This window comes from Cygnus olor, chromosome 7 (genome assembly GCF_009769625.2).
Source record: "Cygnus olor isolate bCygOlo1 chromosome 7, bCygOlo1.pri.v2, whole genome shotgun sequence".
Taxonomy (NCBI): domain Eukaryota; kingdom Metazoa; phylum Chordata; class Aves; order Anseriformes; family Anatidae; genus Cygnus; species Cygnus olor.
In genome coordinates, this window is record NC_049175.1 from 37,559,517 (window position 1) to 37,573,360 (window position 13,844).

The window sequence follows — 13,844 nt, forward strand, 5'->3', positions numbered from 1 at the left end:
TAAAAACAGCTGTTTGTTTGGATCTCCAGGACGGACCGTGGACTGAGGTATTGTGTATTAAAATGTTTCTCAAGGGGAGGGCCAGGAGGCAGGTCGGCTAGTATGCATTTCTGTCAGTCTCTGGGCTAAATGTGAAGCTGTATTAACTTACATTTTCCAAAAATGTAATGGTAGAGGTCCTTTAGAATGTGAAGCGTCCTTCTTTTTAGATAATGTTTGAAAATGGTGACTGCTTCGCTTCCTTGTCCATTAAGTGCGAGGAGGGAGATTTTGCCAAAAGTCTTCGAATAGCTCCCAAGAAGGAGAGAAGTTGATGCTGCTTGTGTCTAGCAGTCAGTGCTAAGCAGAGCGTGCAGCTGGACCACCTTCCGTCTACCTACCGGGAGAGCTATACTTTGCGGGGTTCTTCAGGTTTTAGGCTGGAACAGGAATGGCAGTGTGCAGCCAGCTTAGAAAGGAAGAGTTCACGGTAGCTAATTTTAGATATCTATTTTAGATGCCTAAACGGAGAGCCGAGGCGTTGATATCAGTGTCAGAAATACCTCGTGTGAGTCCTTTGTGGGATTAGCCTGTAGGCCTCAGCTTGCTCTCCTCGGAGCTGTAACAAAAGCCGGTCTCTGTCATCCCCCGCTTTCACCCCCGGCACAGCCAGCCCAAGAAGACCGGAGGGCTGATACTAGAGAACTTCACCAGGCTTAGGGCAGGGGGCTGGGGATACAGGGAAGTTAATATCCAGCACTGGTGTTAACAGGCATCAGCAGGGGAGGGAGGGGATTGTCCCCCTCTGCTCTGCCCTCGTCAGGCCCCACCTGGAGCCCTGCATCCAGCTCTGGGCCCCCAGCACCAGAAGGACGTGGGGCTGTTAGAGCGGGGCCAGAGGAGGCCACGAAGATGCTCAGAGGGCTGGAGCACCTCTCCTACGAAGAAAGGCTGAGAGAGCTGGCGATGTTCAGCCTAAAGAAGAGAGGGCTCCAGGGAGACCTCATAGCAGCTTTTCAGTAATTAAAGAGGACTTATAAAAAAGGTGGAGAGCGACTCTTTGCTCAATCAGGTAATGACAGGACAAGGGGGAATGGTTTTAAACTAAAAGAGGGGAGATTTAGATTAGAGGTTAGGAGGAAATTCTCCACTCAGAGGAGGGTGAGGCACTGGCACAGGTTGTCCAGAGAGGTTGTGGCTGCCCCATCCCTGGAGGTGCTCAGGACCAGGTTAGAAGAGGCCCTGAGCAACCTGATCTAGTGGGTGGCGTCCCTGCTTGTGGCAGGGGTTGGAACCGGGAGATCTGTAAGGTCCCTTCCTACCCGAGCCTTTTTATGACTTAGAGCATTTATACTAAGTTTTGAAATTTATGATAAGGCTTACAGGACGGTCTCCTGAGTCACTGGGAATGGTTTCCACCACGTTATTATAGAGATGGATGTTTTTAGCCTTCTAGCATGTTTGGAGGTCATGTGCTGCCCGTGGAAGCACTCAGTGCTGTTAAATTTGAGGGTTCGACGGAATCAGTCTGGTTGCCGGCACCTTTCACCCAACGCTCCTTTTACTGTACCAGCTTTGGAAACAACTGGGAGTTTCCTACTGTGCATGCAGGCCATAACTAAGTTAGAACTTCTTTCCAAAAGTGAAACTAAACATTAATTTTTCATGGCTGTAAGGAGATATTGCCAGACACACATCGTACAGTAAAACCATAGGTCTTGCTGCTCTCCTTAGCTTACAAGAGTGCAAGTTCCTGTGGCTGCTTCCAGAACAGGGGAACGGGGGAACAAAGCTGGAGGGAAGGAGGCAGGGCACACCTCTCCATTTCCAAAACGTAATCACAAGGGTGCTTGTGTAGGAGAAGAGTGCGTGAGATGCTGTACGTGAGGAAGTACCGTGCTTTCCTAAGCGTTTGTATATTTTATTGTGAATTACATTGTTAGTATAAAGAAAAGGCTGAAATGGTGCACAGTGTATTTCGAGCAAATAATGTGGGTAGATACTTTGTGTACCTGGGAGAAGTTACCAATATTGTTTCCTGAAACTAAATAGAAAAGTATTCTTCTCGACTTTGAAATAATTGCATATGTTAAGGGGGGATTTGTTTCTGGTAGGACAGTTTACTAACGTCTCAGGATAAAAATGACCTGTGCTAGAATGACTTTCAGATTTTGTGGTAGTGGAATATTAGTTCTGTTACGGGTAAACCTTTGTAGTTCAAGGGTTACCCTAATGTTTAAGTAGAGTGCTGAAAATGTCATGAAACTATTCTATCAAATCATTTTACTTCGGCCTGCTTATCTCAGCTGTTCGTATCTTTCCTTAGTTTATTTCCTCTTGAAATGCCTTTTTTTCCCTGTGTATTATTGATTGATACTAGGATGTAGGATTTCTTTTAATCCTAGCACCGTTGTCAGTCTTGTAGTAGAGTTTAATTCAGATTACATTTCCAGCTAGCTCAGTGCACGCTAGCTTTGTCAGTTTTAGTGCAAAGTTCTTTATCTCATGGTATTTGGTAATTGTAACTGGAAAACCTCTTAGCCAGCCAACCATTTGTAATAACTTATTTATACATTTGCACAATTTAGACATGTATTGGCACAAAACAAACGTGTAATTGTGGAAATAATTAGCATGGATCAGTATAAAGGCTAATAGTAATATTAACCACATACGCAAAGGGGTTTGTGCGGGTGTGTTTTGGTTCTGTTTGAATTTGAGTTCCTGTACATTTTTCCCCAGGATTTTCATGCAGGAAGAATGAGTCGGCTTTCAAACAGTGGCACAATTCCCACATCCGTGTGCTATGCAGGTTGCTGTGAGAGGGCCTTGATTAAACTTGTTTTCATTCTCAAGCCAGCAGACAGTTCCAAATCGGCCAAGGCCTTTGCACAGCCCCCCGTGCACCTTGTGCGTGTAACTCTGTGCCCGTCTGAGGACTTGCACCAGGGAGAGGTGCCGAGCTTTGGGAAGGGGGTTACGGCGGTACGTTACCGTAGTTGTGAGAGGAAGTACATTAAAGAAAGGGGTAAGGTTACATATAAGGCAACCTGTACGTTCTTTCGGCTTACTTGGGATAACGTGTGTGAACGGGATTCCCTGGGAGGGAAGCTGGCGTGCGAGGAGCTGCTCTCTTGGCAGCCATGGAAACCGTTCGGCCTTCTCTTCCATCCGGCTCGGTCGTAGCATCGGCAGGGCTGGTGCTGATGTACTGACGATGTAGTTCTGGTGTTTTCCTTAACCTTCCAAAGAGGGGAACAGAGATGGCACTTGGGTGTGTATGGACAGCTTTTGTGTGATTCTTGACACTTGCCGTTTTAACCCGGAGGTCCGATGAAGACAAGTGTGAAATGGCGCTGCCGTGCTCAGTGTGCAGGTACAGCTGTGACAGAGTGGGTCTTTATGGTAAGTGGAAAGAAGTGTCTTCTCGATCGGTTTTTGAACTGAACAGCCAGTAGTACAAAATATGGCCTAAGTCGGGTGCGTATGGCTAACAGTCACACACACACAGTGCATCTCCTCACCGGGGCGTGTGGCTGACAGAATGACGGTACGGGTACGCCGTGCTGGCTGCGCTGCGGGGAGCTGAGTGCTAAGGCAGATCCTGAACCAGGAGATCGCTTAGCGCTAGTGAAACCCTTAAGCTGTACGCTGTTTTCTGTATGTAATTATTTATTGCTCTAAATCCATTTGAGCGGTTTGGAGGAGGGAAGGATTGCGTGAAGTAGGTTGTGTTTTCAGTACTTCCGTATGCAGTCTGTTACGGAGGCAAATGGCCGTGTACCAGGAATTGGATGCAAAATGTGAAATTAGGGTAAGGAGAATAGGGGAAGTCGTTTTCATTCTGACAGTGTTCACAGTGAAGCCAGAAAAGATTGCATCTTAAAATGAGAAGCAGCTGAGGGAACTGGGGTGGCTTCCTCTGGAGAAGAGGAGGCTGAGGGGAGCCCTCAGTGCTCTCCACTGCTCCCTGAAAGGAGGCTGCAGCGAGGTGGGTGTCAGTCTCTTTTCTCAGGTGACAAGTGATGGGACCTGAGGAAACAGCCTCGAGGTGCACCAGGGGAGGTTTAAACTGGACAGTGGGAAGCATTTCTTCACAGACAGGGCGGTCAAGCGCTGGGGCGGGCTGCTCAGGAGGGTGGTGGAGTCCCCATCCCTGGGGTGTTTGAGATGTGTGGACGTGGTGCTAAGGGACGTGGGTTGGTGGTGGACTTGTCCTGTTGGGTGAGGGTTGGTCTTGATATTGAAGGTCTGTGTAAATGCCCTGGGAGCTTCTGAGGTGGCGGTCGCTGCCGCTGGGCGGCGGGCAGGCAGGTGGGGATGGGTCTGTGCATGGACGGGGAGTCAAGCTAGAGAGACTAGGAACTAGTACCGGAGTTGGTTTCAGCAAGTAGATCAGCTGAGGAGAGATTTGGGTTTTGAGTTCGAACTGTGTGCAGCAGTGGCGTGGGTTTTGTTCTCGTGCTATGGTCTGTGGGGGAGTCGAGATCAGCAATAATCCTGGGTTTTGTTTGTTTTTAACCAAAATTAAATCTTCTCATAATGCTTTAAAGAAAGATAGTAGACATATCCAGAAGCAGGTTGGTAGTGTAATTTTGAAAGCTGGGATAAATCTGTAGAAAATAGATTATTTATGTATTTATCAAAGGAGGTAAATTACGATACCTATACATGAGGAAAAAAAATGTCTGGAGGATCTCTTAATAAAATCTGAAATATGAATGATGTCTCGAGAAAACTGATTAGACTTCCTAATCATTTTCCTGGTAAAAGGGGGGATTATTCAAAGGAGCTTAGAAGTTAGCACATCAAAATCAATACAGGAAAGTAGTTTTCAACTAGTCTCTAATTGCAAACTCTGAAACTAATTGATATCAGATACTTCAAATCCTCTTTTCCTACCTGCCTAATGTAATGAAAAGTTGACGTGGCTAACAAGCACCGGTAGGGTTAAAAGTTTACTTACATGTTTAAGGTGAGTAGTACTTTGCTGCTGTTACCGTATGCCTAAAGTCTGTGACAGATCTATAGGTCCTTATCTACCCTCCCCCTTATTTAGAGATCATTTAATGGCAATTACTTCTTTATTACCACCTCCAAAGATTAATTGTGGCATGTAGTGGTGAATAAATACTGCTTGTTTTTTCAAGGTTTAAGTCCAAGAGAGCTTAAGTTAGTCTGCGCCGGAGGTCCTGCAGTCTCTTACTTCGCTGTCCTGTTCCTTCAGCTGCCGTCAGCCTTGCCTCGTTTGGTGTAGAAATGCTGATGCTTCTGCATGGAGTTGATTCACTGAACTCGATTGGCAAAAATTCTTTTTTTTTTCTTTTTATTTGGCCAGTTCAGCTTCCTGAACTAACTACGTAAATAGTTAGCTCAGGGGAAAGGCAGGCATGCACCTCGCACTGATGGGCGTAAGCTGCAGTGCTACTCCAAGGTAACACCACAAACGAACCGCTTCTGGCACGATTCTTACTCCTGGAAGCGCTGGGCAGGCATTACTCCTTACGTGGGTCAGTGTTCACTGGTGACAGGTAGAATACGTAGCTTGGCTTCTTAAAACAGCGTGCCTTCTCTTCGGTGACTGAAGGCTTTCAAGCTTCTGAAATGGAGAAATCACAGAATGGTTTAAATTGTAAATAAATTTTGACAGGCTTTGAAACGACTTAATTTCCGGGTAATAATGATGTAAATCAAGTAGTTTTGCTGTTGCATTAATATAAATTGTAATTTTGTTTTGTGTTCAAGTCTTGAAACGTCTTGATTTGCTTTCCACATTACAGTGCTATTTTATTTCTGTTCTGTTTACAGCTGATATTATTTCAACAGTTGAATTTAATTACTCTGGTGATCTTCTTGCAACAGGAGACAAAGGTGGCAGAGTGGTTATATTTCAAAGGGAACAAGAGGTCAGTGACATGAAAAACAAAAGTGCTGTTACTACGCTGCTCTTGTGTTGCACAGTCTCACTTCATCTGCTCATGCCGTGAAGTTTAAATGGTTGGGTAGTTTTCTCAGAAGATGGTGTTAGCCATATTTATAAATATCTGCCTCGTGCTGAATTTGGTAATGTAGCTTGGTGGTGGTTTCACCCCCTCACTGCTTTCAAAAAAAACCCTCACAAAACTACAGTGAGTTTGTTATGTGTACCTATTATGCTCAGTATCATAAGTGTAGAATTGCTTTTGGAGTTTCTCCTAAACTTTACGCTTAGGTGGATGTAAGACACATTCTAACGTTTTTGAAAATAATGCAAAAGAACTGATTTATAAAAGAGCATACATGTTAAGCTGCAAAGACAACAGAGTAGCATGGTCCAAAAATTGAAGAATTAAAACATGAGGTGTTTTTTAGGATCCTATGAATCAAAAGCAGTGGTAACAGCTTCATCTCCAGAAACACTTGGGTGTTTTGGTTCAGAGGGTATGAAGACTTCCCCCTCCGGTAGTTAAGCAGATTTTCAGATGGCTCTGCCCAGTGCTATCAGTTGGGAGATAATGCTGTGCTGTATTCTGCCCATTCATCAATGCAGATACATTGCCAAGCCTTTTATATCCAAAGTATTGGAAAAAATACACTAAATGCTGACTTACTGATGAAGCCTTTTGCTGAAAAAGAGTTTTCATGCCTTTTCGTGTCTGAGAGAAATGTGGAATTTTTCTTTTACGTCAGCATTCCACGTGACAACTCCTTTTTTCTCCCCCACCACCAAAGACCATGTATATCCTTCCCTTTGAAGAACTGATGAGAATTTGAACCTTTTCCGGGTTTAGAAATACCAGAAGTGATCGTGGAATTTTGATTCAGCTTGTTTGCGCATGAAGTGTACTGATCTTTAGGTGCTATGCTTCTTTTCCAGCACAATGCCCCTTCTTTCACTGTGTGGTTTGAATGATGCTCAATTAACCAATAGCCCTCCATATTTTGCATTTCATCCTCACTCTGATACTACTTACAGAACGTTTCACCGAAGATGGTTTATCAGTTTTACTCTGAGGATTTTGAGAGGCAGTGAAATGAAAATACCGTTGCTGGAAAAGCTGCTGAAACGTTACCCAACTACACCTAGACAGCACACTGCTCATTTATCATTTAGCCTGCTGTGTAGACTTAACTAAGGCACAGAGACCAAGGTCAAAAGGATCCACCTGCTCAGGATCTCTGACTTCCTTGACGCTTGTTCAGGGTGGAGCTATTATTGGTTGGCTTTCAGCTGTTTGTGCTCAGTTCTGTAACTCAAAACCCAGCTGTCATGTCTTTTCTTTGTAGTATTAAAAAAAAGTCACACTCTTCACACAGGAATATTCAAATGTCTTCTGGGAGCACGTGTGGGCTGTAGGGAAGAGGTGGGCATTAGAGTCCTTTCTCTTGTCATCTACAAAACCGTGGAATTTCTGAAGAGGAGGAAGAGAAACCTAAAATAATAGGAACATGAAAGAAAATAGATAAAATGACTAGAAACATGATAAAATCTTAAACTTATTTTAAACAGTGTAATTTTTTGACTATAACTTCGGATAGTTATAAAATTTTACATACACTTTGTTTTTTGGAAGGCTGAAATGTTGGGCTCTGTGCCCTGAACTCATAGGGCATTATTTCAGTTCCAAGCAGCTGGTTATTCCAAGCAAATACATGAGTAAAGAGTGAGAGCACTGCCCAGGCAACTTTCACAAAACATAGGTAGTTATCTCCATTACTTAACTACACTATTCTGTTTGGTTAGGTGAGAGGATCCTATCTAAAATGATTAAAAGTTAAATGACAGGGAGCAAAGTAATGTAAAGTCTCAGACTTAACTAAAATTCCATACTTGAAAGATTGCAGTTAAAAAAAAAAAAAAAACTCCTCTGTAAAACCTTATCAGAGTTGCAAAGTCAAGCATGGAAATGCAAGTAAGTGTCAGAACAAAGGTTGCCTGTGGAGCCTCAGGTTGGCATAGCAGGCTTTAATTATGTGAGTCACTACTATTTTTTCCACAGTAACGCACTGTCAATCGATGTGCAAGATAGGCTTTTCCTGGGCAACTGATTTTCTTGCCTGCCTTTGGAAGTAAGTGACTTGCTTCTTCTAAAGTGTGATTTCCGATTGTGCTTTGGGGAGTTTGTTTTTTTCAGGTGTTCTGGGCACTGCAGCTCTGCAAGTGGAGCTGGTCTCCAAACATGAGTCACTATCTAATATCAAATTATTTGAAGAGCCCAATAACATTTTCTTCAAATCTAATACTGCAGGTCCGCAGGTACCTGCAACTTTGATCTCTGTTCCTTGGTGCCACAGATGCCAAATGAAAATAATGCAAAGTTCCAGTTCTGTGAGGGGGGGGAAAGAAGTTTTTTAGTGTACTTGTAATAGTCTTTGGTGTGTTACAATAAACTCCATAGAAAGCCTGAGATGAAAATAAGGTAATTCCAGCCTTCAGATTTTCATAATGAAAAAGGTTGTCAAAGCTTAATGATGAGCCTTGATAGCATTTCTGGATGCAGCATGTTTTAAAATGAGTAGGGAAGGAGCTACGTCTAATGCTCATATAGCAGTGACTGTGTGCCGTCACTGTTTTATACAAACATATTTAATTGCACCACGTCCTCTGTCCTTTAACATTTATTTGCTAGTCTGGAAACCCTGTATAATGTCATGTTGTGATGAGCAGAGGATTGAGTTTTGGAAAGGAAGGAAAGGAGATAAGTGTAGAAACTGATCCCATGGAGTTGGTGGTTTAGGATTTAGGACATAGCTGATTTCTCTGTTCCAGTTCTGTTGAAAGTACTGGGGAGCAGCGGTGTAAGCCAGAGCTCTTCCAAATGAACCCAGGAACTCTTCTGCAGACAGCACGCCCCTTTGAAGTGCTTTGATACAAGTAGACAAATATTTGTATAGAAAGTTACTTTTAAAAAGGAAGTCTGTGCATATTGTATTGATGCTAAACTCTAGTAAAAACGTCAGATTGAGCAAGACCTGTTGTAAAAAGTTTACTTTCTAATTGACAATTTCTAGTTGTTACTTTGTATGTACAGTTCCTAATGAACCGAGTAACATCAGCTTCAAGAAATATTATGTTTCCTTGCAGAATAAAAGCCGTCCTCTTTCTAGGGGAGAATATAATGTTTACAGTACCTTTCAGAGTCATGAACCTGAGTTTGACTACTTGAAAAGTCTAGAAATTGAGGAAAAAATAAATAAAATTAGGTGGTTACCACAACAGAATGCTGCTCATTTCCTGCTGTCTACAAATGGTAAGAACACTTTATTTTTGCAAAAAAACCTTCCTGTATGTCATTTGAATATTATCTCATCGATGATCCACTTGTGGGGTTTTTCTGCAGTGTTTTGGGGTTGTTTTAGTTTCTTCCTTAATTACACACAGTGTCTGTTTTGATACCTTGTAAATTACTGACTTCGGAGCTTGGAAGTAATGAAGTAGCAACAGCACAGGCATGGTTACAGAGCTACGCTCTGGGGGTGTGCTGGCCACGTCGTCAATTTACGTGCCCTGGTGCTCTGCTTTTCAGTATGCATTCAGCGTAAGTGTGTTGCCAATATGCTGAACTGTAGCACAAGTCTAAAATTAACTTGATCATCCTAATTTTGAAACTGAATTTTTTGTGATCCCAGATGAATTTAGAATAAAAGCATTTGAAATTGAAACTCTGTAGTTACAATGCTCTTCTGATTCTAAAACGTCGTGTGTGCTTTGAAGAGCTTATGGATTAAAAGACAACGGTCACTCTAGGAGCACATTTGTACCATTTTTTCATTCACATTATTTTCTTTAATTTCTTCCCTTATTGTATTAGCGGTTACATGTATTGCTGAAGCAGTCGGTGCTGTGACTATTAGCACTGTTTCATTTTGATGCATCATGGAGCAAGTTGTAACTGTAAATGCAGAACTGTGCATGAAAAAAACTTGCCTTTGACAGAGGGATGCACTTGTTCCTAACAGTTTGGTTCACCTTTTACCTTGTTCCTAGATGATCTTTTGTAAGTGCTAATGTATGTTCTGTTATACAGAACTTCAAAAGCAGGAATGACTTCTGTCTGCTGGACTTTGAAATTAAATTCATCTATTTTGATCCAAGTCCAGCTAAACTCAAGGCGGTCTCTAAAGTGTGTCATCTTAAATGCATTAAATATGTGTAGTAGTCTTGGGAGAAGAGGTTTGTTTCCAGTTAGCGGAGGATCTCACTCTCGGCGTGTACTTCCTTTCTGCATTTGGACAAACTGCCCCTGGTAGGACCTGGGAAGTACATGCCTTTGGATGTGGAATCCTAAAGCAGTGCGGCAAACCTCCTTCCCAGTTACTGCCTCTGCCTGACTCTTCTCTCTCCTTAAGGGAGTTACTTTAATTCAAGCTATTCTTTTTTTGTTGTTTTTGTTTTATCTCCCTAGCATTTGTCTATTAAAAATATGCTAGATAGTAATAGAGGGCTCACTGCTGAATTTTGGTGATCAGCATGTGAAACTTCCCTTGCAAAGGGTCATTTTGGTGAATGGTAGGCATTGTGCTCTACCATTCAGGCAGAAATTTGTATTTTATTCAAACTGAATGTTATATTAAAGTTAAAAATGAAATTACTTATTTTTCTTCTTCCCTTAAATGGTATTTCCATGCATTTCCCATCCGCACCCTCTAAGTGCATATTTTCTGTTTATTTTTAATGTACTAATTCTGCTAAACTATATTGCTGAAGGCAAAGTCCTTCATGTCTACGTAGGGAAGGTTGTATTTCATATTATGTAGTTGTTTAAAGGACGCCAGTGGGATCCTTTCTGTTGCAAGCAGTAGAAACCTAGATAGATGAATAACACACTTCGCTCGCTCCATTAGTTAGGGAATTTATTTTGAATTTAATTCATTCTCAAGGATGTGAATTTTTGTTGGTTTTAGATAAAACTATTAAATTATGGAAAATAAGTGAAAGGGATAAAAGAGCCGAAGGTTATAATTTAAAAGATGAAGATGGAAGACTTAGGGATCCTTTCAGAATCACAGCACTACGGGTATGTTTCTGCTCTTTGACTTTAAATATCTTTTTGCATGTACTTCTCTACCTTTGTTCAGAGTTGTCAACTGAAATGTGTAGATTAGAAATGGTGCTTTGGTCGGGGTAATTGATAACCTTTTAATTTTTTTAAAAAACGCACTTGATTTTATAGATAAATACATGTATTTCTAAAATCATAAAATAAGGATCCTTTGGAAAACTTGAGGCAAATTTCAAAACTAAGATATTAACTTCTCAATAGTTATTTTTTCTTGGAACATCTTATTTTTTAAATGGATAGGAAACAAACTTTTAAAAATCAAAATTAAGTATTGTCTTAGAGAGGGTGTTTTTGTTAGAGGCCAGCTCCTGGGCATTTGAGAAACCTAATGTGTATATATACTTCTGGAGCCTTGCTATTTGTCCATTTTCATAGTGATGTTACGGTAGGGTTAGTGCTCCAGACTTGGAACCTTTTAAAGCATGAGCTCAAAACCAAAGCAGTCATTTGGGGGTAGGGGATTTTTGATGGATTTTATTTTTGTTGCTGTATCTATAAATAGGAATTGAACCAAGGCTCTCACTACTTCTGAAGCTGTTGTCACTCCTGACACTTGCAGGAACTATGCTGTTGTGGTTTTGTGGTTTTTTTTCGTTGATGTTGTTGCTGATGATGTTTGGATTGTTTTTTTTCTCTTGCTTTGCTTAAATTGAGTATCGAAGCTTTAGGTATACATCAGCATGATGCCTTGTCGTGCTGGGAAAGGTTACCCGCAGCTGGGAGGTAGCTTCCTACTTGGCGTGTAGGAGCCAAGATCTGACTGAGTACTCCAAATAAAATACGTAAAACCAGGGAAACAAATCATACGATGCCTCAGCCCAGTGGCTGGAAGTAGGTAGGGATAAAATTTGGGCTTCTCCAACCCTGCCATTATGTAGGAGTAGACAACCCATCGGGGAGCATGGAAAGTCCAGAACACGGCCAGAATGGTTCTGCTGGACACTGGCTGATACTGGCTATACCGCTCAATGAGCACGTTGGCATCTGCTTCAAACACTGGAATGTTTTTAGGAATCATCAAGCTGAATTGAGAGAGGGAGGAAGGGGGGCAATAAAAAGCAAGAACCACTTTTTTAAAAGTTAGTCTTCTAATTTTGCTGCCCTTCTGGGAAAGGAAGGTTGGGCTGGGCTGCAAACCCTGCCAGGCACATCATCGTACAAGAAAAGGTGATGGAATGAACTAAGCGTGAGAAAAGATTGGCAGAAGGGGGAGGAAAAACTTACCGACAGTTACCCTCATACGTTAAAAATATCAAGTTTTAGAGATCTAGAGCGTACGTAACTTGGCCTATTACAGGTATTGTTTCCATACATCCTTACAGAAGTAGAACCCCATTTGTTTGTAACAAAGTAGACTTTAGGAGGAGTGCTTCAGAGCCTCCTGTGTGTGGAGGCCTTGTCACTTCCAAGTACCGTTCCTGATGACTCCCATTAATGCATCTTCAATTTCACAATTGATAATTGTTGGAGCTAGGAACACTCATGGTCAGATAGGAATATTGCCTAATAAGCCGTAATAGATTAATTTTAATAATTACCTTTTATGATCTAAACAGACTAAGATACAAACATGGTGAAAACAATTACAGAGCTCTTAGATTAATCTGTTTCTTGTTCAGGAAGACAAATTACCCTGAACGGTGTCATAACTCTTTTCGTGGTTAGATGATGTAAGATGGTGTTCTAGTACACACAGTTCAACAGCACAGCATGGGAACGTCCATGGACAGCATTAAACTGTTGACTTGCTGGTCAGTGACAAGGCTGGGGAAGGAGCAAGAAGAAAGCTTAATACACTTGGCTGGGATAAGCCACGTCGTCCTTTGGATCAGCTAGCTGTGAAAATAGAGCGTTTACATGTTCCTGAAATCGTACTCGTTGTTCAGTGAACAAATAGGGGAGGTCCTTTGCAAACTTCTTAACAATTTCACCAGCACCCTCTAAGATATGGAGGTCATTTTTAAGCACTTGTTTCCAATTAACATCATCTTCAAATACCATTATAAACATGTACTATTTTCCTGATGGGTGAGGTACGAAGCTTCCTTATTTGACAGGTAACTTCCAAAGAAGGCAGTGACCCACGTTTTGTGCGAGCGGTCTGTCAAGTCACCATTCATGGCCTGGTTTACTGCATCTCTTGCTCTGAGGATTTAGAAGGTGTTTAGAACTTAATCTATTTATAGAAAACAGAAAATCCAAGTTTTTCTATTAGTGTTTGCCATTAGACAGTGTGCTATTGTGTATCTCTTAGCTTCGGGGTTGCAGCTGTGCTCTTTAATTTCATGGGGGGGGAGGATAAATTTATATTCCTGTTGGAAAACTGGTGGGAGGGTGTCAGTAAGTCGAAACAGAAATAGATGGGGTGAAATTAATGTCTTCTGAATCAGAAATCAGCTTTATGCCCAACTTGACCATTCTCTTTCACATTTCAGGTGCCAATATTGAAACCCATGGACCTAATGGTAGAAGCAAGTCCCAGAAGGATATTTGCAAATGCACATACTTATCACATAAACTCTATTTCAGTAAATAGTGATCATGAAACATACCTTTCTGCAGATGACCTAAGAATTAACCTATGGCATTTAGAAATCACAGATAGAAGTTTTAGTATCCTTTTTTTTGGTCCTCTGTGAGCACTAGGGTACGTGTAAGTTATGTATGTTTAACAGAATCACTTTAATTTTGTGAATTGGTGTTAAAATCTATAGATAAAAATGCAGGATTTAAAAATCTAGAGACTTAATGCAGGGAAAGCAGGCGTATTAGGATGCGCTCGCTCATTCTGAGTGCAAGCATTCTACCAGTGAAAAAGTGCCA

The 13,844-nt window shown here is 41.7% G+C and overlaps 1 protein-coding gene across 2 annotated transcripts in view; it reads left to right on the forward strand.

The window, feature by feature from the left end:
• The window catches only part of PPP2R2D (protein phosphatase 2 regulatory subunit Bdelta), a 29,624-nt gene that overhangs the window by 8,766 nt on the left and 7,014 nt on the right, over positions 1-13,844 (forward strand). The window contains exons 3-6 of one of the 2 annotated variants that reach the window (XM_040563679.1): positions 5,788-5,885; positions 9,044-9,209; positions 10,864-10,976; positions 13,457-13,634. In XM_040563679.1, coding sequence (XP_040419613.1) covers positions 5,788-5,885; positions 9,044-9,209; positions 10,864-10,976; positions 13,457-13,634 — 555 coding nt within the window. The remainder of the gene's footprint in view (positions 1-5,787; positions 5,886-9,043; positions 9,210-10,863; positions 10,977-13,456; positions 13,635-13,844) is intronic. The other variant, XM_040563680.1, reaches the window with a different exon arrangement.